Genomic DNA, 24,434 nt, shown 5'->3' on the forward strand with positions numbered 1-24,434 from the left:
AAATAAAAAAAATAAAAAAACGTGCGAAATCGTAGCACGACCCTGAAAAAATTGAATTGCGTGCTAAATTTTTGATTAATAAATAAAATGAAATGATTTCATTCTGTTGAGAACGTAGTCAAGATACGCTTTACCCAATTCCCAATTGGCCAATGCCAAGTGCAGTTAGAACTGCTACCGTCTTCTAGCCCACTTTCACCTCGCCAACGTACGTATATGTATATCCTTTCTAATTTAAACACCTAACAGCGCCAATTTGGCCAGCCAATCCATTCACTTTGTTAATTGCCAAGACAGCTCAGACGATTTACAGCTGACAACTGAGAGGCGTTTACAGCAAGTGGTCTGACAAGCTGGGATAGTTAATGCAGCTTTGAGATGTACAAATATATTAGCACCAAGTCTGAGTTTTAGAGAAGACATATAATGTCAAACAAGAAGGCAGTCTATATATATCTAGTGTATATAAATGATAAATTTATATAAAGCCGACTCAAATATTGTTTGTCATTGAAGTTTAACAGCTGATCGTAATAGATATGCACTCGATATATGTACATATATCAAAACTTTGGAATTACGCTCTTTTTCACACACCCTTCATTAAAATTATTTTAAATAATTTTTATAGCCAGTTTGTAGCTTTTTTTAGGCATGACACAGCCCATTGATGCACTCATGATATTAGGAATGCAATATTATGAACAAGCCTGCTAAATGCAAAGCAAATACAAATGTTTAGTTGAACTCAGCCGACTGCATAATACTCGCTCAAAGTTCAAAATGAGTTAAATTGTAATTTATAGTAGAACAAATTAATATTTTTGGGTATTTTCTTGCGTTAGTTAATAAATAAATCTATTCGTAGGATATAGATATAAATGAAATAAATAATGCAATCCATTATTAGGCTCTGGGAAACTCTGGAGTTTCTATTTTTTTTTTCGCACTCTCATTTGAGATAAGTATTACTTATAATACTTATTAAGTATATGTCAAAATTAATATATATTCCAATCTCTTATTACTCAAATAACTTTTAGCATTGTAATTTCTGAAGGTACCAACAACTATATATTTCAAATTGTAGCTCTCGCAGTGATTTGCTTCTCTTTTATAGAAATAGATGAACGAACAGCAAGACATAAATTTCAGTAAACCAATGTACTCTTTTCGCTTGGTAAACAAAATATAAGCGATTTGTTCCACGGTTCATATTCAATACATAAAACAAGTTTACCACATCTCAGAACTTTGTATATTATTGGTCAAAGTATAAAAAATGAATTATTCAATTTGAAATTTATATTCAAAAAGTAAAAATCTCTATAAAAGAAATTTGTGTAAATTGGAAGCTTTAGCCAAAATTGGAATTTACTAAACATATTTTCGGTCCATGTCACGCCCATTTATATATATGGCTGGACAATAATAAATATGAATTGATTATATGGCAGCTCATTCATTTAATATAGCTTCATTCCATTCAGAGTAAAAAGCCAAATTGTCATTACAGGTATTAATCTGTGAGTCGACCAAGTCTGTTTGCAGCCTCATCTTAAAACCTGTTGCCAGCTGTTAATCTAACAAACCTTAATGACAGCGCTAACGCAAATTTGTTTAAATTTTAGTAGACCCTCAATAAATTAAAACTGAATTATACTGCACTGCACGTACCCACAACAACAACAACAACAATAACAACCTGAGTTAAAGCGAATCATGCTCGTGCCTGGCTATAGAGCTGTCAGCCGGAGGCTGAAAAAAAGGCCAGATTCATGCCGAAATATGTCGGCAACTGGGAATGTGACAGGCGTGCGATGCTTTGCTATTGTTATTGTCATTGTTGTGCTTGCCTTTGAGCAGCGCATGAATTAGTTAATAAATTTTAATCAAATTCCGTGAACAATGACCACAGTGCGTATTCGGGTCGTCAACTGAATGAATGACTGACTGACTGACTGACTGAGTGGCTTACTAACTGACTGAGTGAGGGAGAATGACATAACTGGTTCACCTTGAACTGAAATAGTTACAGAAGAAACAAAACTGGAATTTGGTTGTGGGATACGCCCATTTGTAGGCAGTTTCTACAATTTGTTTGCCCGAAAGAAGAAGTACTAGCTAATATCTAGCAGCTAACACGGCTAAACCCACGTTGCTGGGCGCAAATTGACAGCTGCTCAATATGTTAGGCAAATACAAATTCAATAAATTACTTTTAGTTAGCGCATTGACAATAGACAGCATTCTGCTCAGAGGCATCGACAATTTCGAGTTTTACTCTCGATGAAATGTGCTAATCAAGTGTTGTGCAATTGCAAAAAAAAAAAAGTAGTCATAAATGACAAGAAATAAGCAAACATTGAACAAATTGTTGTCGTTGTTGTTGTTGTTTCGCATATTAAATGATTCATTTGCATATTGCATAACGGACCCAGCTCAACAACTCTGCAGTTGGCTGAAATATGACTTCAATCAATGATCTCATGAACAGCCCACGCCTATTTCATTTAAAGGTTTCCCCATTTCCTTGACACGTCTGCAATAAATTTGAGTGTTGCCAACTTTTTAGCCGGTGAAAATTTAGCTAAATGAGAAGGAATTACAAGATTTGGCTTTTTAAGAGCTAAATTGGAGATAACATAAGATTGGATTTATGTATATGTTCATAGATATGTTATAGACTTTTTTTTAATTACCCCTCAAGTTATCATCTTGTTTCATTGTTTAATTGTAGAAATAACTTGTTAAGCCTGTCTACCATTAATCATAGCTGGGAGAAGTACTTATAGGCGATTCCATTTTGCTGTCAGAAAAGAGGCTTAACATTTATTTAAAATTATTTTTAAAAGAATTGTAGGATATATATTGCATAACAGTGTATTAATGGCAATGATGTAATGGTTTTTATATGAATAAACAATAATCCAATTAGGAATTCTGTAAATATGCTATGTAGTATAATGTTAAAGTATCGCTTCATGTCAGCAGTGTGTCTTAAAATTAATTATGAAGAAATGAAAACATCGTTATAGATCATCAATTTATATAGACTTGAATAAATGAATGTTGTTTATATACATATAAGATTATATATTGTTATAAAAGTCTATTTAAACACCTTAAGCTGATAGATTTACTCATAGATCTACTTAACTCCTTGCAATATATTGGCATGATATATTATGTAACATAGATGTTGGTAGTTGACTACTAGGTGAACTCTGGTTCGCATTTCGATTCCCCGGCCAGAACAGATAAATAGCTCAGCATTAGCTAATTGCCATAATACTTCCATATATCATACCTTCTGAATATGTACAGTAATAGTTTATTTTTGGCTTCTTTTTCGAATCGATAGTCTGCACAGCTTTTTTCTCAGCACTCATAGATATTAATAAGTCTGGAGGACTACACAGCTTTTCCAGATATCACACCAGGTATTTCACACGCAGAAATTCGTAGCATTTTCGTTAGCTTTCCAATGCCGATTGCCAGTCAATAGGCTGAAAGGGAACGGTGCTTGGCTCAGCACTGGCTGTATGTATCTGCGACTCCTTTTATTGCCAGTCACTTTGTCGATTTGAGCGCTTTACGAGTATGGCCGGCTTTCCGGCTGCGCCTTATCGAGTGCCCGCAATGCCCGCACTGGCATGCAGAGCCCGAAGAACTGGTTTTTATGGCCGGCCGGCAAAATGTTGTAGTACATGTGCTCAAGCGCAAGCGATACACGAAAAAATAAAATTAAGAAATGCCGGCTCACGTCTGCAGATTGAAGTTGTATTAAAAGATAACACATTAGAGACCACAGACAACGTATCTCTCGCTCCCAGTGGAGTGCTCTACGGAAAAGTGCATTAAATCAACGTTCGCTAGCCCGAAAGTAAGTCAGTGGGCGTTGCATATTGTTGCGTGGGTAGCCCATGGATTGTGCGGACTAATGGCAGCAGCTGCCACTGCCACTGCCACTACCAAGTCGAGCTGCGCCAGGCCAAGACTTCTTTCTGGCCGGGCCACACATGCAACGGAATTGCTGCTGTCATTAATGCAGCATTGTTGCTCCACTCAGCTCCCAGCACCACTTTTTTTTTCTGTCGCTTGTTGTCTTTCGTTATTCGTTATTCTTTATAGGCCAACGCCTGTCTGGCTATGAACTTGGCTAGCACGTAGCCATTTCTTGAGCATTTTGCATGCCTTGAACCACACTCGCACTTCATGTGGCCATTGGGCTTTGCGGAATTTCTCGCATTGGCAAATTCCATGAACGTCTTAGGTTAGGCACGCACCACCGTTGACTTTAAGTTATTCCCAGAAAGAACGCACAGTAGACAATGGCAAAGAGCTATAGGAAAACAAACAAACAAGAATGGTTTGTCTACCCAGATGCCAGCTCCCTGACTCTCTTAGACGCTACCTATTTATATTCTACCAAGGCTCAAACTCGTAAACAATATAAGTAGGAGGCGTGCGACATCTATTTTTATGCGCAACAAATATTGTGCTCCCAGTATTTACTGTTGGATATAACTAACGCCAAAAGAAATACTTGTCAAATATAAATATAGCTTCAAGCCTCATCCTATGTGTGTATTATGTTTCAGCAGACTTTTCTTGTCTTTTCCAAGAATTTTGCTTTAATGTATTTTCTATACCAATTACGCGCACGTCAAGACATTTTAATATGTGTTTATATTACTTTTAGATTTTGACTTAAGCCTTGATTAGGAATATGTATCTGCTTAGTTTCATTTAAGAAGCTGTCTAGACTGAAACTTTCCTCTACATTTGATTGATTGATTGAAATTTCATGTTGTAAATTTAGCAAAGAGATGAAGAGTCGGGAGTGATAGGAGATACCCTGAAGCCATGCGCTAGAGCTGCCATCGAATCGTTCAACATTTCTTTCACAAATAAAAATTAAATAAAAAATAAATAAAATAAAAATGAGATAAATTAAACAAAGAACATGTAATTTACCCAGCTGATTTTCCAACACTTTTACTTTGACCAAATGAAAGTTTTGCAAGTCATTTTACCAATTTCTACCACATCCACAATGCTAATTTCTTTATTTATGTTTCCCCACAAAGTTTTCTGACAAATTGAATTTTCTTCAAAAATCCATCCAGATATTCCCAGTTATAAAACCAACATATGTACTATAAACATAAAGAATCAACAAAAATTGTTAATAGTTTAGTGTAAGCAAAAAGTTAGCATGAAACATGACAAGACAAAAAGCAAAAAGCTGTTATAAGAGTTTGACATGATTGCCAGACAGCACTATAAATTCTGTTGAGAAGTGCAAAGAGAGGCGTTATTGCTGCGAAACGAGCGGAAATACAGAAATTGAATTCGCATTGTATGCAGCATAGTTTCTTGAATAGTTGCACCAACTTTCCGGCCAAACAGCTCCAAGTAGACAAAACTTTTGCCGTCATTTGCATGTCCGCAACAGTTGAGGCCAAGTTTTCGCAAACTATTTGCCTTGATATAGGTGAAGTCGCATATGCTGTGCAGCCGAGGCTCAATTAAATTGTAAACTCAAATGATAATAGCTGTTCGGCGGTCATGATTTCTTTAGTTTTACCTTTTCGATTGTGGTCGTTGCCATTTCCGTCGTTATGCCATTAACTTAAATTGCAATCTTTGCGGTGAATCCGGCTTAAATGGTCGCGCGTGCCACTCGACAATTTGTCTGGCACGGCAAGAGTTGAATAAATTAGCGCCGTGCTCAGATATATCAACAATTTAAATTAATTTAATGTGATTTACGTTAATTATTTAGCTAGACTTTTTCGGGCATTTCTTGGCGACAAATTCGTCTGCTGCAATTGATTAATTAGACGAAAAGGCAAAAGTGTTTTCAGCATTTGGCGCTGCATACATTATTGATCATGCCAGTCATATATCTCGATCTCATATATACTTCTATATATATATATATATAAATCTATTTCTGTATATTCATTATGCACACAGTTAATGTGCTCATAAAAAGCCCATTAAATGTTGCAGCCAAAGGCACTTCAAAGTCGGTGTTGACGTCTGTCCATTTCGCTTTAGTACTCATTAAATAATGCAGTTATGTGTTCAATCTTATAAATGTTATATATGTACAAGCCCACATATACATATATACATTTTACGTTAGTAAAAGTTTTCCAATATTTTTCAGTGTAGTGGGCTATGAAGCTCATTTTAATTAATTATTTAAATTGGGTATTGGTATTTTTGATTTGTGAATTAATAATGTTATGCAACATATTACATTCATACGGTATTTAATATTATAAATGTGCCCAAAAATGTTCCATGTATTTGAGCACATTGAGAGTAGCAAAACAGGCTTTTATAAATATTTTTTTTATTGCGAGTAATGTTTATTATATGATATATGTATGAATGACGCGAAATTGTTGCTGTTTATATTCACTATTAAATTGATAAGTTTCTCCTCTTTCTTAAATTAGCTTAAAAATATAAATCCCCCAAATTCGATATATAAATTTAACTAAATTAAATTTGTTTAATTAATTTTAAATAATACTAAAAGCCTAAAGCTCTACTTAGCTTTCATATTAAGGCTCTACATCACTTTATGCCTAGAGATTTTTAAGTACCCATAATATCTCTAGACCTACTCCAGTATCCCTTCCTATCGGTTAGACAAATTAAATGAAAAGAATTTAAAAACTTAATCAAAATTAAATTGTTATAAAATAAATAAAAAGTTGATCAAATAAATCCTATGCATAATTTTATTAAATATATTCATTCTCCTTTTGCAGCGTGTTCCACCGCTTCGTATTGATGATTTAATCAATGATTTGCGCGATGGCACGAAACTCATCGCACTGCTCGAAGTGCTGTCCGGCGAACGTTTGCCCGTGGAGAAGGGCCGCGTCCTGAGACGTCCACATTTCCTTAGCAATGCGAATACGGCTCTGCAATTTTTAGCCAGCAAACGCATCAAATTGGTCAATATTAATCCCGCAGATCTGGTGGATGGGAGACCACCAGTTGTGTTGGGTCTGATATGGACGATTATATTGTACTTCCAGGTGAGCATTTCAGTACTAATATAAGCAGTTAAAATATTTCACCCTCGACACAGAGTGCACGGTTTTTTTCACCAAAAACTTGAAGCACTTCAAAAAAAATATATAAAAACAACTACTAATTGGTTGCTAGCGGTCCATTTTGTCACCCCTAATTTCGACCACCAACTTATGAAGCACCAAATAGCTATTCACAATGCTAATTATATAAATGTAATTAACCCTCTATATCTTCTTTTTTGTATTTATTTAAAAATATTGAAAAAAAAAATATTAAAATCTAAAAAAAAAATAAAAAAAAACAAGCTTCGTAAAAAGAGGCGGAAAAACTTAGTTGTAGTTATAAATTATGCGCCACAGGTAGGTTGAACTCGTTGTAAACAGTTGTTGGTGTGTTGTCTATGCGTAACCCTCTCTCATTTTCGATCATTAAACTCTTAAGTTGGTAGTCTCAATTATTAAAGCACCTCAAACTTATGATTTGATCATTGTGTCGCTGTTGGCTCTACCACGTATCTCTCTCTCTAATATCGACTACTTTCGCAGATCGAGGAGAATAGCCGCAACCTAGAATATTTGGGTCATGGTATTGGCGGTTCGGTTAGCTCGCTCGACAGTGTTGGCAAGCATAAGGCTGGCGGTGATCTAAGAGCCGAGAAATGGAAGCAAGGTGCCAAGAAAACGCTACTCAATTGGGTAACGAATGCCTTGCCAAAGTGAGTATATAAATTAATAGATTTCAATTCCGATTATGATACATATCGAACTTTTACAGAGACAGTGGTGTAGAGGTTAAGGATTTCGGCGCTAGCTGGAGAGATGGCGTCGCTTTCCTCGCACTCATCGATGCTATCAAAGCGAATCTGGTTAATTTAGCTGAGCTAAAGAAGACCAGCAATCGTCAGCGTTTGGAAACAGCTTTCGATGTGGCCGAAAGCAAATTGGGCATTGCCAAAATTTTGGACGCTGAGGATGTGGACGTACCCAAACCGGATGAGAAGAGCATAATGACATATGTGGCGCAATTCTTGCACAAGTATCCCGAACCAAAGGTGTGTATACAATTGATGGTATGAATTAGTGAATCTCAAAGTCCATTATGAGGATAGTTAAGGAAATCCTAAGGTCACTTGAGTTAGACTATAACTTATATATAGGGTAGACAATACCTGTAGTATAAAGTAGCGTATCCACATAACACATTTTAACTAATCTCTTTATATATTTTCTAGGGTGCATCCCGTGACGAGTCGCATGTGCAACAAGAAGTGGACGAATTGCGTCGTTTCCTGTTGGAGAAGACCACCGAATATGAGCCGATGGTCATGATGAGTTCGTTCCCACGTGATTTTAGTGAATATCTGCTGGCACGTTCTGAAGTCGATGCACACTTGCCTGCGTATAACCGGCTCAAGCAACTGATTGAGAGCCAGAGCGGTTTTCTGCAGGTCTCACGTCAATCGTGGGATGAGATTAACGAGCTGTGGCAGCGTCTGCAATACCAGATGATGTACTGGCTCTGGCTATTGGACGCCGAGCTGCCCGGCGATTTTGGTGCTGTGGGCAAATGGCTGGCCGAGGCCGAGAAGTTGCTCATGGACAACGATATACCGAATGCGATGAATGAGGAAACAGCCGCTGTGATCAGTAGAAAGCTGGAGGAGCACAAGCTGTTCTTTGCCGATCTGCCACGCATTGTGGCCATGTTCGACAATGCCAAGCGCTCGCCGCTGGCCCAACAGGTGCCACTGGAGCAGCTGCGCAACATGGAGCGTCGCCTGCAGGAGGTGGGCCCCAGGGCTGCGGAGCGCCGGATTCGCATGAAATTCCTCGAGCACAAATGCTGTCTGATTGCCTTCCTTAATTTGGTGGAGAATAAGATGCGTGGCTGGACCGGCAAGTACGGGTCCGAGGAGAAGGTCGCCCACCAGCTGGAGCAATATAAGAACTTCGTATCGCGCAACAAGATCTTCCAGGAGTTCCAGAAGGCATTCGTCGATATGCAACAAGTGGTCGAGGAGTACAAACGTGAGGGCAATGTGGCCCGCAAGGACATCAACGAAATCGATCGCTTTATGTACGAGACCGAGGAGCGCTGGAAGCGTGTCTCCATGGAGCTGAAATGCTGTCAGAATTCTCTCGAGGAGGTGGTCAATTGTTGGCGCAACTGGAATCAGTTGGCGCCCAGCTGCGAGGAGTGGCTGCTGCTGGCCGAACAGAAGCTGAACCAGAGCGAAGACGATCGCTTGGAGTTCTTCCAGGACATAACTGTGTGGAAGGATAAATTCGATGCTCTGGCCAATGCGGCAAACTATCTGATTGCCTCCTGCGAGGAGCCAATTGCTCAGCAGCTGCGTCAACGTCACGGCGCCCTGGCTGAGCGCTTCGAGCGTCTCTTCGCCAATACCAAGCAATACATGCATGCTGGCGACATCATACGCTCACGCCAGGAGTACAAATCTGGCATTGAGAAGCTCTCCAAGTGGCTGCGTGGCGCCGAGAGCGTCCTGGATCAGCGTCAAGTGCTGGGCAACAGCGAGCAAATCCGTCGCTATGGCGAGCAGCTGCAGCAGCTGGCCAGCGAAATTGACGACAACGAGGAACTGTTTAAGAACATCAGTCGCACCTTCCAGTCGCTCATTCAGGATCTGTCGCGCGACGAGGTCGACAAAATGATGAAGCTGCTCAAGCAGGAGAAGGAATCGCTGGTGCGCATACGCGCCCAACTGCCCGCCAAGCTGCATCTGTTCCACCAGCTGCAGATACAGCAGGAGTCGCTGGAAGCGGGCCAAAAGGAGATCCACCAATGGCTAACCGAAGCCGAGCAGCTGCTGGGCACCCACAATCTGGCCGGAGGACGCGAATCTATCAATGAGCAGCTGCACAAGCACAAGACCTACTTCTCGCGCACCGTCTACTATCGCTCCATGCTGGAGAGCAAGAACAAGGTGTTCCAGAATTTGGTTAAGGCTGTCTCGGCCGATGATAAAATCGACACGGCCCCAGCCGCACAGCAAATGCAACAGCTGAACGAACGCTTCAACTATGTCATACAGAATGCCGGCAAGTGGGAGCAACGCCTGGAGGATGCTGCCGGCGGCTGGAGTAAGTTCAAGGACAACGAACGTGTTGTCAACGAATGGCTGACACAGGCCGAGTCGATGCTCGTGGAGAAGCACATTGAGTCGAAGACAACAATCGAGACGCAAAAGTATTTCTTCGAACAAGTCAACGATCGCTGGATGAACGATCTGGTGCAGTCGGCCCAGCAGCTGCTGAACACTCTGCCCAGCCAGGAGCAGCCGGCTGTGGTGCAAAGTGTGGAGCAGCTGCAGTCGCGCTGGAAGAACGTGCTTGGCCAGGCGCCGTTGCACCTGCTCAAGCTGGAATTCCGTCTGGACGAGAATGCGTTCTATCAGTCCCTGAAGGATGTTGAGAAGGAGCTGCAGCTGGAGCAACAGGCTCTGAATCGTAACGAGGATGTCGAATCGATCCTGCAGCGTAATCAGCAATTCCTGGTGCAACAGGACACGGTGCCACGCCTGGAGAAATGCCTGCAGAATATGCAGCGCTTGGCCCAGGCGCACAGGCAACAGCAGCCCGGCGACTTTAGCCTGGACCAGGCCTACGACAATGCCAAGGCCCAGTGGCAAATCATGTCCAATAAATTGGCCGACATGCGCCAGACACTACAGCAAATACCAGCTCAATGGCAGGGCTATCATCTGAAGTTCGACGAGATGATCAACTGGATGAACAGCGTCGATCAGAGCCTTAAGAACATTGTTAACGAGGTCAACACCATGGAGGAGTTTGAAAAGGAGAAGGTCGTTTTCCAGGTGAGTTAACTGTTAATCGATAAGAAATACCTGAATATATATTTGACTTGCCAACATTTATTCTGCTTGCATGCAGCTGAGGGAACTTGTGGTAACTGACTTGATTTTTGCTAAAATAAATTTAAATATATTAGATTTATTTACATATATATTCTTTTTCTGAATGACACTAATCGAATCTTTCTCATTGTAGAAAATCTGCCAGGATGCAGATAACAAACGTGAGGACATGAAGTGGCTGGTCAAAACGCTAGACTCTCTGCTCAGCTATGCCACCGAAGAGGAGGCAAATGTGGAGCAAAAGAAGCTGGAAGATCTAATTGCACGCTACAAGAACCTAATACCCACCATTGAGATAACAATGGTCAAGACTGAGGTGTTCTCCAAATGCTATACGTATCGTCGCGAGGTGCACGAAGTTGTTTGCCTGCTGACCAAGGTCAAGGATCAAACGGCCAATATTCCAGCGCCCGAAAGTCTGGACCGTGTCAATCGTCTAATTGAGGAGCAACAGTATGCCATCAATCAGCTCGACCATCAGCGGCCACACATCATGTCCATGCTGCAACGTGGACGTGATCTCAGCAAGGATGTGCACGCCCCGGCCTTTGTCAATGCCGAGGTGAAGAATCTGGAGACCGGCTGGAATCAAGCTTATACCGAAACCGCAGATAAGCTGCAAGCGCTCAAGGGCACTCAGGCAGTGTGGAGCGAGTTTGTCGACCAGAAGAACGATATCTTCTCCATGCTGCAAACCGCTGAGACAGAGCTGCGCGCTCTGACACCACTCCAGACGGATCCCAAGAACGTCAGCCAGGATCTGAAGTCGAAGCGTGATCTGAATGTGCAGCTGCAGCAGGCATCGCATCAATTGTTGCCCAAGCTGCATGCCCTGAAATCGGAGCTGGCACCGCTAGCCGCTGCCGATAAGCGACCCATACTCGAGAAGGAGGTGACCGAGGTGGAGAAGATGTTCTTCAATACCATGGAGCATGTCAAGGATCGTGTGGGCTACCTGGAGGACTACAGTGCCAAGTGGAACAACTACAAGACGCGTCTAGCCGAGCTGCAGGAATGGGCCAACAAGGTGGCGCCCAAGAACATTGAGGCCTTACAATCCGAGGACCTGACGCCAGAGGAGCGCGTCGTCAAGGTGCAGTCCTTCAAGCGTGTGCTCGGCGAGCGCATGAAACAGCTGGATCTACTGGCCGCTGATGCATCGGAGCTGGCACCCAAAGAGGGCAACGTTGCCGAAGCGAAACGACTCAAGGGTGAGATCTCCAAGCTGCAGGAGGTGCTCAGTGCCATCAATCGCAATGTGGACCATCAGGCACAGACCGTGCAGGAGGATCTGATCAACTGGCAGCAATTCCAGGCCGGATTGCAACAGATCAAGCCCGCTGTGGAGCAAAGCGAAGTCAAGGTAAATAATATAGTTCCTAAGCCTATCACACTTGACGAAGCCGTTGCCTTGCAACAAAATGCCAAACAATTTGAAACACAATGCCTGGAGCAATTGGACAAACTCCATGGCATATCAAACATCAGTCATAAAATGTTATGCAAAACCAATGCCCCCGATGAGTTAGATGCCATGCACTCCCGCTGGACAGCGGTCCATGAAAACGCGAAACAGGCGAGCGCCAAGCTCGAAAAGCTCGTCGCCAATTGGAAGTCATTCGATGGCGATGCCACCAAATTGGAGGATTGGATTGATCAGGGTGCACAGCAGATGGGTAAGCGTCCGGCTGTGCTAAATACTCCGCACATTGACAAGCTCGAAAAGGAGCTGGTCAAGCTAAAGTCCTTCAACAATGAGATATCTCAGCAGCAGGCCAAGTTGGTCGCTCTTGGCCAAAATGCCGATCAAATCAGTTTGCATCTGGCGCCAGAGGGCGCTGTAGCTGTCAAGGATCGCGTCAATAATATGAAGGGCAAATTGCAGAAGCTGTCAGAGGCCACACGCGGCAACATCAATGAGGTCTCCGATGCGATTATTTCGCGTCAAGACTTCAATGCCAAATTGGTCAACTTCTCCAACTGGATGGAGCAGTTGCGCAATCAGGTTACACAGGTCGAGGAAATCAATCCGGAGCGCGTCGAGACCAGTTTGCATGTCATCCATGCACTGCTGCAGGAGCATGCCGACAAGAAGCCCAGTTTCAATGCCATCTACGATGAGGTCAAGCAGCTGGCACTGGGCGCTACTCCAGAAGAATCCAACGCACTGAATGATGCGTATACCGCCCTTGTGGTGAACTACCAGAACTTGGAGTCGAACATGCTGCAAAAGAAGGCCGCACTGGAGAAGTGGACCGAGCTTTTGGGCTGGAAACATGATACTGAATCGCACTTGAACTACTTGAAGCATCAGTTGGAGAAGCCCGAAGGACCCTCTGTCGAGGAGCTAAAGAAGGCCATCGATGAAATCGATAATCTGGGTCAGGGTCTGAGCTACTGGAAGGGACAAGCCAAGGAGATCGATGAGAATCCAGCCATACAGCTACGCGATGCACTCTCTCGTCGACCACTGATCGCCACACAGATCGTTAATGATTTGGAAAACAAGTTGGAGAATCTGAAACTCCGTTCGCAGAATCAACAGCAACAACTGCAGCAGATGACTGTGCGCAAAGACAAGTTCCATGCACTGGAGCACAACTTTGGTCAGGCACTGCAGGAGAACCGTGAAAAGCTCGACCAAATTCTCAAGCAACATCCCAATTTGAATAACATTGATCAAATCATTGCCGATCTTGTGGCGCTGAATGATGCGCTCAAGTATCAGGCAGACCTGAAGGATCGTATTCACGACGAGGGTTCTCTACTGATGCGTGAGGATATTGCCAGCATGCCGGCCATTCAGGAGAGTCTCCTGGTGCTGGATAAGAACTACGATTCGCTGCAAAATGAAATAGCTGATCGCATACAAAAATATAATCTCATCAGCCAGGCCTTGCGCGAGTACGCCGAGTCCAAGGACAAGTTCTCCAAGGAACTCAAGAAAGCCGAAGACTTGTTCAATGCCATACCCCAACAGCCAGGCGATGAAACCGCTCTGCATCAGGCGTCTGAGAAGACGCGTAAGACTATGGAGCAGCTGCGCAAATCCAAGATGAATCTCGATGAACTCGAACGCCGCGGCAACAACGTGGCTAAATTGTTTACAGCCATTGGTGAGCCGGTGCCCCAAGAGGTGCAGCAAGAGGTTGCCGCTGCCAAGCAGCAGTGGCAGGACCTGCACGACAAGACGGCCAAGAATGCGCATGTCTACGAGACGGAAGCCGTCATTTGGTCTCAAATTGAGGATGCCAAAAAGGATCTGCTACCTTGGCTCTCGGAAACCAATCAGGGACTATGCGATGCTGCCGATAATTCAATCGAAATCGAATTCGGACCTATGCGTCTAAGCAAATATCGCACCGAGCTGCCGTCCTATCAAGCCCTTAAGGATACAATCCTTGAGAAAACCAACGATTTGATCAAGATCAACAATGGACAAGAGATACCCGCCCTGAGTGCACTCAATCAGCTGCTGGGCGAGCAATTCGCCGAGGTGAGCAACAATGCCGAGCGGTTGAGCGCCGTCACCACATCGTTTGCCGATCAGGAACAGGAGCTACGCCGACGCAGCAAGGTGGCCGGCGAGCAGGTGAGCAAGCTGCGCGAACAGCTGATCAAATGCGACGATATGTCTGGCGATAACAACAAGATCATGGAACGATTGCTGCAGTGCCGCGCACTGCGCGCTCAACTGGATCAGAGTGGCAACGAAATCGAAAACATCAAACAAAATGTGGATGAACTGCGCAATCTATATCCCACATTCAATGAGTCCATCATACCCAAGGAGCTGAACAATGTGCAGAAACGCTACGAGGGCGTCGATCTCTATGCCAAGAAGATTGAGAGCTCGTTGCTGCAGTTCCTCAAGAAGTTCCACGCGGACAAGGTGGGCATGCTGAAGCGTCTGATTGCCACGCAGCGCGAAAAGGTCGCATGGTGTCAGCCAGAGTCGACAAGTGACAAATACAACCTGGATGTCAAGAAGTCCTCGTTGCAGGAGGTCAGCAAGAGCATTGACGACTGCAAGGCACGCCATGCTGAAACCCTGAGATCCCTTGAGATGCTGAAGGCCGTGGAAACTCCAGAAAACCTGGCCGAGTTGAGCGCCGATGCTGAGCTCATGGGCAAGGAAATGCAAGCGTTGCAGGATAGCTTTGATCGCATCAAGGACATCCTGAATGAGAACGTTGATCTCTGGACACAGTATGAACAATCAAACGAGCAAATCTCCAACTGGCTGCGTGATGTGGAAGGTCGCGTTAAGGCGGAGACCAGCAGTCAGGTGAATCTGCCCGAGGTGCCGCAGAAGTTGCAGGAGCTGGCCATCCTACAGCAGGATGTGCTCGCCCATGAGCCAATCATCAACAATTTGGAGCGCACGTCACAGCAGCTGATCGAAAAGAATCCAGAGGCGCGTATTGGACAGTTCGTTACGCATTTGGTGCAGCGCTACCAAACCGTGGCCAAGAGCCTTGCCGGACACATTGACAAAATACGCAATGCTCAGCTGTCGAATGCCAACTTTGCCAAGGCATCGAAAGATTTTAACGAATGGTTTGGCGATGCCAAGATTGAGTTCCAGGAACTGGCGCGCATGGGATCTCCGGGCTCTTCGTCAGCTACGGCCCAACAATTGCAGACCATCAAGAACTATCTGAAGACCTTCGACAATGGTCAACTGTTGCTAAACAATGCTGTCGATATTGGCGAGGGTCTTTATCCAGTCGTCTCGCCTGAGAATCGGGAACGCATTCGAGCGGATCTACGTCAAATGCGTGAGAAATACGATTATTTGCGCGACGAGGCCAATGCATTGATGCAACAGGTTGAGGGCGTACTCATACAAAAGACATCCATTGAAGAGAGTTATACTCAGGTGTCGCACTACCTGAACGAGTCCAAGGCTAAGGTGACGGCAGCCGATGAACTCTATCCCACACTGGCAGCCAAGAAAGCAGCTCTTCAGAACTATAAAACGCAATTGCAGGAAATCACATTGCACAAGAATGCGCTGAAGCAGCTGCACGATAAGGCGGTAACACTATGCGATGATGAGTCAGAGCGTAAAACGGATGAATCCATTCAGGAATATAATACGCTATCAAAGCAGATTTCGGATCGCATTAATACCGTCGCCAATCAAGTGTCCCAGCACGAAGCCTATGATCAGGTGCTGGAGAAGGCGCAGGATTGGCTCAACACCATCAAATCGGAGGCAATCGATATTTTGAACGAAACCACATTCGAGAAGGAGGGCGCCGAGGAGAAATTGATTGTCGTTGAGAATTTGCTGCAGCATAAGCCCGAGGGTGATTCCATTTTCGAGACATGCCACAATCTGTTGCAAACGGTGCTGAAGCAAACCCATCCCAATGGTCATCCGGCGCTGCTAAAGGGCTTTGAGGAGCCGAAAAATGCATGGGAAGAATTCATGTCGCTCTGCCAGGACTCGCAAGTGAAGCTCAAGCAGCTCTGCTCCAAGTGGGATGAGTTTGACTCCATTATCGAAGAGCTCGACAATTGGATGAAGAATGTTGAGGCTGTGGTAAAGAATCAAAGTCTGAAGAGCACAGCCGAAGCTAAGAATGCTCATTTGAAGCAACTGCAAGAGAGTGCCAAGGATATTGAACGTCGCGGCGTAGCCATAAATAAGCTAATGGACCAGGGACGAGAAATTGAAGGAGAAACCGATTTGAATTTGAAACTTTCTCGCCTAAACACACGCTATCAGACACTGAAGAACCTGTGCAAGGAATCAATTGCCAAGTACGTCAACTACGTCAAGGATCACGACAGCTTTGACGCGGACTATGATAAATTTAAGCAGGACTTGCAAAACTGCGCCAACGAGCTGGCCAAGACAAATGAAATCGTTGGCGATCAGAGCGTATTGCAGGATCAGCAAAACAAATTACGTGAGATGTCTGACAAGCGCATTGTTGACTCCACTGTCTTTGAGAGTCTGATTGATCGCGGCGAGAAGCTCTATGGCCACACGAGTCCTGAGGGTCGTGAGATCATACGTCAACAGCTGCGCTCCCTGCGCACCTTGTGGGACAACTACACGGATGATCTGAACTCAGCTACGCATAAGATTGATCAATGTCTGCTGCAATTCAATGAGTTCACCATAGCTCAAGATCAGCTAACCAAGTGGCTCAAGGACGTCGACAAGGCCATGCAGAGTCATACGGAACCGAAGACAACGCTCCAGGAGAAACGCGCTCAGCTGCAGAATCACAAGCTGTTGCATCAAGAGATCACCACGCACAATGTGCTCGTTGATAATGTATGCGACAAGGCGCAAATCTTGGTGGACCAAATAAAGGACAACTCCCTGAACGTTTATCTGCAGTCGATCAAGCAGCTGTTCCAGAATATTGTGCAAAAGTCCGATGAAATACTGCAGAATCTGGAGAACTGCGTGCAGAAGCACAGCGAATTAAATAATGCGTTGAGTTCTGCTAAGACTTGGATCTCGAATGAGAAGGCCAAACTGCTGGAGTGCGATGATTCCTACGGCGAAAAGGCAGATATAAAGCGTAAAATTGAAACCCTTGGCCAATTGGCGCAAAATAAACCCCAGGCAATTAAACTAATAAGCGAAATTCGTGCGCAATTTGAGACTGTGAAGCCCGCCACCTCCGAGAAGGGCATTGAGGTGCTTGAGAAGGAAATCGATGAGCTGGAAACAACAATGAAGAGTCACTTTGATGACATCGAGGGCATCGAGGGCAAGCAAAAGGATGTACTCTCACAGTGGGATACATTTGAGCAGAATCTGGAAGAGCTCACCAAATGGTGTCGCAACGCTGAGGCCGTGTTCCGTGAGCAGCAGCTGAAGTCAACGTTGCATGAGAAGGTCGAGCAAATGGATAAATACAAAATACAGCGAGAGCTCATACTGCAAAAGGAGAAGGAAATCGATGCCTTTGGCGATACGGCACATGCCTTGCTCAACAACTGCGGTGCAGATCGGCTGAAGACGTTGACAACGCAAATCACAAATCGTTATCAACTGCTGCAGGTGTTGAGCAAAGAGGTGGTCAATCGCTGGTCCAATCTGGTGGACGATCATCAGTTCTATCAGGACAAATATAACGAGGTGGACTTGTGGCTGCAGCCGATTGAGACGCAGCTGGAAAAGGCACTCAAGGATGAGCCCACACAAAGCTCCAATATACTGCAGGTTTTACTCTCGGAACGGGAGCAGGCCGAGATCTTGTTTAGTGCATTGAACGCTGCCGGAGAGAAGGCTTTGCCCGAGACATCTACACAGGGCAGAGAGAAGATTCGCAAGGATTTGCGTGACATACGCGATCGTTGGGATAAACTGGACGAAGGCATTCGTAATTTGGAGAAACGTCAAGAGGCACAATCCGTACAGCTATCCAGCTACCAAGATATACTGACCCAAACAGTCAACTGGTTGGATCAGGTTGAAAAGTTGCTGCACAATGAGAACCCAGCCAGCTGGACCAGCGCACAGGAAATCCGCTCCAAGCTGTATAAATACAAGGCGACCAACCAGGACATCAACTCGCACAAGCGCATTGTCGAGGCTGTCAATGAGAAGGCAGCAGCTCTACTGAGTAGCGCCGCCCCAGCCAATGCTGATGAGATCGCCAAATCTGTGGCTGATATCAACAAGCGCTATGAACAGGTTGGCCAGGATTGTGCTAAGCTGGTTGCAGATCTCGATGCCGCATTCGAGGTATATCAGCAGTTCAGTGAGCTGCAGAAAGCACAGCAGGATTATCAAAAGAACCTATGGGATCGCCTGACCGGCTACTCTGACTACTCGGGCAACAAGGCTGCTCTGCAGGCGCGTCTCCAAAAGATCAATGAAATCCAGGATGCTCTACCAGAGGGTGTTGCCAAGCTGAAAGCCCTTGAGGAGCACATCGAGCAGCATGCGAGCAGCATTCCAGCTCGCTCTAAGGAAGCCATGACACGTGACTTGGCCAATTTGCATGCTGATTTCGAAAAGTTCGGCGGATCGCTGAGCGATGTGAAGAGCGGTCTGGAGAATCGTTTGCAGCAATGGAACGACTATGAGATCGATTTGGATCGCTTGATCAACTGGCTGGGCGAAGCTGAGAATACGCTCAAGAACTACAACCTAAAGAACTCGTTTGAGGAAAAGGAAGATCAGTTGAATCGCTTCCAGTCCATGACTCAGACTCTGCGCCAGAACGAAGCTGACTTTGAGAAAATGAAGGATGACACCTCAGAGTTGGTGCAAAGTTCGGGCGAAACGAGAATCGCTGTTAATGTGCAACAGGTTTCATCGCGTTTCCAGTCCATCCAAGCAACTGCAAAGGAAATACTCAAGAAATGCGAACAAGCTGTTCAGGATCATTCTCATTTCAACGAGAAGTACAAGCAATGCGCTGACCTGTTGGCCAATGCACAGGCGCGCTACGATGACTGCAGCGATTTGTCTACGGTGGCATCACGCGATGATCTGCTCAAGAAACAGCTAATCATCCAGGAGCTGCTGGCACAGCAGCCCACAGCAACACAGCTGCTGAATAGCACCGTCGAGCTGGGTGAGAAGTGCTACAGCTCCACAGCCACCGAAGGACGTGAGGCCATACGCAGTCAACTGAATGATCTTACCTTTGATCAGCTGTTCGATAATATTGCTAGTACAGCTCGCAAGATACAGGATAAGATTGCCAAGTGGTCAGGCTTTGATGAGACCGCTGACAGTCTGAAGAGCTGGCTCGACAATGTGGAGCGTGAACTGCCCGCTGAAATTGAGCTGAAGACCACGCTGGACGAGAAACGCAACAAGCTGCAGGCCTATCGTGATGTGCTGAATGATATCTCCAATCACCAAGTGGAAGTTGGCAATCTCCAGGAGATTGCAGCGAATTTGCCCGAGAAAACTGAACATGTGGATCAGATCCTAAAGGATATCACAGATCGTTTTGGCAAACTGCAAAAGCGCGCCCAAGGCTATGTGGAACGGTATGAGGGCATTGTGAGTGCTCATCAGCAATACTCCAAGGCTGTCATGGATGCACAGGAGTTCATCGATGCCACTTTGAATACTGTGCACTACTGGGGCGATCTGGATTTGGAGCAAACCTCTTTGCATACCAATCTAGATCGGCTGAAAAACCTGAAGGCCAGTCTGGCCGACGAGTTCCCACGCGTGGATCAAGTCCGTGCGCTGGGCGAGAAGGTGATCCCCGGCACCGTTGATGTGGGTCAAGTGAATATCAAATCCCAGATCGACACAACACAACAGGAATGGGAAGGTCTGCTGGCAGCCATCGGCTCAACTATCGAAGCAATTGATGCACGCCTGCAACAGTGGTCGGAGTATGAGCAGCTGCGTGATCAGTGCTTGGCCTGGATTCGGGACACCGACAACGAGTTGCATGCCATCGATCTCAAAGAGGATCTGCCCAAGAAGCGCGCCCAGTTGGATACACTGAAGGCACTGCAAGGTGATGTGCGCGCCAAGGAATTGGAAGTGGACAATGTTACGGAGAAGGCGCAGACCTTGCTGAAGGGACCCAGCACAACTCGTTCGTCTGGCCCCGAATTGGTTACCAAATATCAGCAAATCTTCCACAAAGTCAAGGACCTGAATAATCGCTGGCAGCAATATGTCAGCTCTCACGAGGACTTTGATAACTCCATCAGCGAGTGCGCATCGTGGATAAATGGCATTAAGGAGAAGTTGGACTACTGTTCGGACATGTCGTCGATGAGTCAAAAGGAACTCGACAAGAAACTGGCCACCATCCAAGATGTGATTCTGCTCAAGGACGAGGGATCTGCACGAGTGCTGAAAATCTTGGAGCAGGCTCAGCACGTGCTAGCAAATACCGCACCCAATGGCCACGAGGCCATTAACAAGGAGCTCTCAGAGTTGCAGGATCTCTGGTCTGGCATTGCTCTGCGTATTATGGACGTCAAGGCTAATCTTGATGATTCTATCACGCAATGGTCTGGTTTCCTGGATCAGGTACAAAACGTGCGCAAGTTCAACGAATGGCTGGATGCATTGCTCAAGGAATTGGGTGAGCATCAGACAACCATGACTGAGAAACGCGCCCAGCTGGATCGTGTCAAGTCCACGGAGGAGAAGGTTCGCGTGGAGAAAATCGATGTGGATGCTCTGAAGATTCAGGCTAAGGAAATGATTGCCAGCGGCCAACAGAGCCAGGCTGCATTCCAGGCACAAAAAGTGCTGGACACGTTCGATGAGCTGTTTGCCAAGACACAGAAATTGTTGTCGGATCGCCAGGATCAGTACAGAGATCATCGTCTATTCAAGGAAGCGTACGACGACCTTGTTAGCTGGATAAGTCGAGCGCGCGAGAAATTCCCAGCACTCAAACAGAGCAGCCTCAGCGACAAGCTGGCCATTGAGAATGCCGTGCAGGCCACCGAAGCGTTGCTCAATAAGCAGGCGCAGGGCGAACTTCTGGTTGAGCATTTGGTGCACACTGGTGAGGTGGTTCTGGCAAGTACATCGACGCAGGGCCAAGAGATCATACGCAATGATATACGCGCACTACGTGATAGCTTCGAAAGTTTGTTCCGCGAGATCAATCAGCAGAAGGAGAACTTGGAAGTTACCATGGTGCAATGGCGCGCATATAAAGAGGAGTATGAGCGTCTCATGGAATGGCTACAACAGATCGATATACTTGTCAAGAACCATAAGCTTAACCTCTGCCCCAATCTGCCCGACAAGGAGAAGCAGGTGGCCGATATGCGTGAGGTGATGTCTCGCCTGGAAAAGGGCAAGGATGACATTGATAAGTTCAATGCCTCCGCTGCGGGTCTGCTCAAATCCCATCTGGATAGCTATGTGAACAATCAGCTGAGACACTTGGGCTCCATGTATCAGGTACAGGTTAATTTGGCCAAGGATGTGCTCAAGAAGGTCGAAACCAATCGCGATCAGCATCACGAATACGATGCGAATATGAAGTCGGCCAGGGATTGGATAGCGAATGCCAAGCAAACTATTCAATCTGCTGGCGACGGAGCTGGCTCGAAGGAGGCGCTTCAACGTCGCCTCGAGCAGATTCAGGACCTGATACGCAATCGTGAATATGGCCAAAATCTTGTGCACACAGCCATCAATAATGGCGAGAAGATTATTCGTAATACGCGCTCCGATGGACGCGATGCCATTAACAGCGAAATGAAGGAGCTGCAAACCGATTGGGATCGCCTGGTCAAGAAAATGTCCACAGCCAAGGTGCAGCTAGAGACGAATCTGCTGCAATGGGCCGACTACAGCTCCAGCTATACGCAGCTGCAGCAATGGATCACCGACCGAGAGGCCAAGCTGCAACAGGCGTGCGAGCAAAAGATTATCAAGTCGCAGCGTGGACAGCCAGGTCTGAGCAGTGGGCTGAGCGAACGCAAGGCCAATCTGCGCCAGACCAACAACATTGTCCAGGATATTGTCTCGTTTGAGCCCATGATACAGTCGGTGACCTCGAAGGCCTCTGACTTGCAACAGGGCGCACCGGCTACAGAGATCTCCGATAAGTACGAGAATCTGACCAAGCAGGCCAAGGATCTGTATGCCAAGCAGAAGAACACCATCGATAGCTACCAGGCGTTGATCGATGCGGGCAACGAGTTCGCCACCTGGTTACGCAATGCCAAGGAAAGACTGAGCAAGTGCTCCGAGCCAACGGGCGATAAGCAAGCCTTGGCCGAGAAGACGCATCAGCTCAAGATTCTGCAGGGTGAAGTGCCCGAGGGCTCCACAAAGCTACAAAATGCTTTGGCTCAGGGTGAGATTGCTTGCCGCACAGCAGAGCCCGAGGATTGCGCAATCATTGAACAGGAAGTCGCACTTCTACAGGAGGAGTTTGATGCCTATGTGGAGGCACTGAACAAGGCCAAGGACTACCTGGAAGTGGGCATTGTCAAGTGGTCGGACTACCAAGATCAGTATACCGAGGCGCTCGAATGGCTGACCAAGACGGAAGCCCTCGTACAGTCCTACAACAAGCTGCAGGACAGCCTGACCCAAAAGAAGGTGGTGCTCGAGCAATTCCAGGGACATCTACAAACTCTGTTCGACTGGCAGAAGACACTCGATCACCTGAACATGAAGGCTCAGGTTCTGCTGGAGACCTGCTCCGACACTCGCATCAGCAATGCCATCATGCAGCTGACCACCAAATACAACGCTTTGCTGACGCTGGCCAAGGAGGTTATGCGACGCTTGGAGCTGCACTACCAGGAGCATCAACAACACCATTCGCTCTACGAGGAATGCCAGTCCTGGATTGAGAATACTCGCGAGAAGCTAGCCGAATGCGAGCAAATACCCGGCACACTGAACGAGGTGCAAATCAAGTTGAATACGGTCAAGAATTTGCGGCAAGGCTTCGAAACGGGCCAGAACAAGCTTCGCTATCTGCTGGAGCTTAAGGAGAAGGTCATTATGAATACCGAGCAGAATGGCGCAGCTAAGATTCAAGAGGATACCGAATCCCTCAAGCAGGACTTTGACAAGCTGCTTGTGGATCTGAACGAAGTGCGCCAGAAGTTGGCCAATCGCCTGTCTCAGCTGGAGGAGATCTTCAAACTGTACAAGATTCTGCTCGAGTGGCTGGAGGACATTGAGCCCAGCGTCAAGGCCAGCGAGGAGTATTTGAATGACCTGAGCGAAAAGCGAGCAGCGCTGGAGAAATTCCGCGTCACACAGCGCGACATCAATGGACACAACGACATTGTGGAGAAGATCAATGTACGGCTGCGCGAGGACAATAGCTTGGACAAGAATGACTTCGCGCCTGGTCTGAACAAATTTGATGAGCTGCAAGCGCAGGTTAACAAGATCATCGAATCGCTCGAGAACCAAGTGAACAATCACGAGAAGTACAAGCAGGCCTACAATGAGCTGCAGGACTGGCTCCGCCGCACGCGCATCGAGGTGGAGCAGTGCGCCGATTGTCATGGCGAAAAGGATCAGGTGGAGGAGCGACTGAATCGCCTGGGCGATATACAGGCAGCCTCCATGGAGGGCAGGTCCCTGCTCGATGCCTGCGAGGAGCTCAGCCAGGCGGTAATCGCCACCAGTGGCAGCGAGGGTCAGGATAATGTGGCCCAAGAGATCAAGCATCTGAATGGAGAATGGGAAACGCTGCAGGCTCTATCGCGAGATGCGCGCAGCGGCTTGGAGACCTGTCTGGCCGCCTGGGAGACATTCCTGCAAAAGTTCAACAAAATCAATTTGTGGATTGTCACAATGAGCAAGCGCGTTGCCAAATCGCAGGAAGCTGATAATAAAACCACCGAAGATTTGGTCAATGCCAAGGTAAGCAACAAGTCTCTCGTCAAATCTCACGCAACTGTCGCACGCAACGCTAACCAAATGAAAAATATCTATAATCAATTTAAATGTACTAAAATTACTCGCAAGAGTGCACCCCGTAGCAAAATTTAAATGTATATCTACACTATATAT

General features: G+C 45.9%; 1 protein-coding gene across 31 annotated transcripts in view; it reads left to right on the forward strand.

Annotated features, from left to right (window-relative positions):
• Msp300 (Muscle-specific protein 300 kDa) overlaps nt 1–24,434 on the forward strand; it is a 121,567-nt gene that overhangs the window by 28,441 nt on the left and 68,692 nt on the right. For 17 of the 31 annotated variants that reach the window (XM_089258428.1, XM_089258429.1, XM_089258440.1 and 14 more), the window contains 6 exons: nt 6,795–7,067; nt 7,371–7,424; nt 7,611–7,780; nt 7,840–8,116; nt 8,297–10,903; nt 11,097–24,284. In XM_089258428.1, the coding sequence (XP_089114554.1) occupies nt 6,795–7,067; nt 7,371–7,424; nt 7,611–7,780; nt 7,840–8,116; nt 8,297–10,903; nt 11,097–24,284 (16,569 nt within the window). Of the gene's footprint in view, nt 1–6,794; nt 7,068–7,370; nt 7,425–7,610; nt 7,781–7,839; nt 8,117–8,296; nt 10,904–10,958; nt 10,995–11,096; nt 24,285–24,434 lie in introns of those variants that run through there. The other 14 variants (XM_089258438.1, XM_089258445.1, XM_089258439.1 and 11 more) reach the window with 3 other exon arrangements.

The sequence above is a fragment of the Drosophila navojoa genome, chromosome 3, assembly GCF_054131105.1.
Source record: "Drosophila navojoa isolate 15081-1374.11 chromosome 3, UAZ_NAV_1.0, whole genome shotgun sequence".
Taxonomy (NCBI): Eukaryota; Metazoa; Arthropoda; class Insecta; order Diptera; family Drosophilidae; genus Drosophila; species Drosophila navojoa.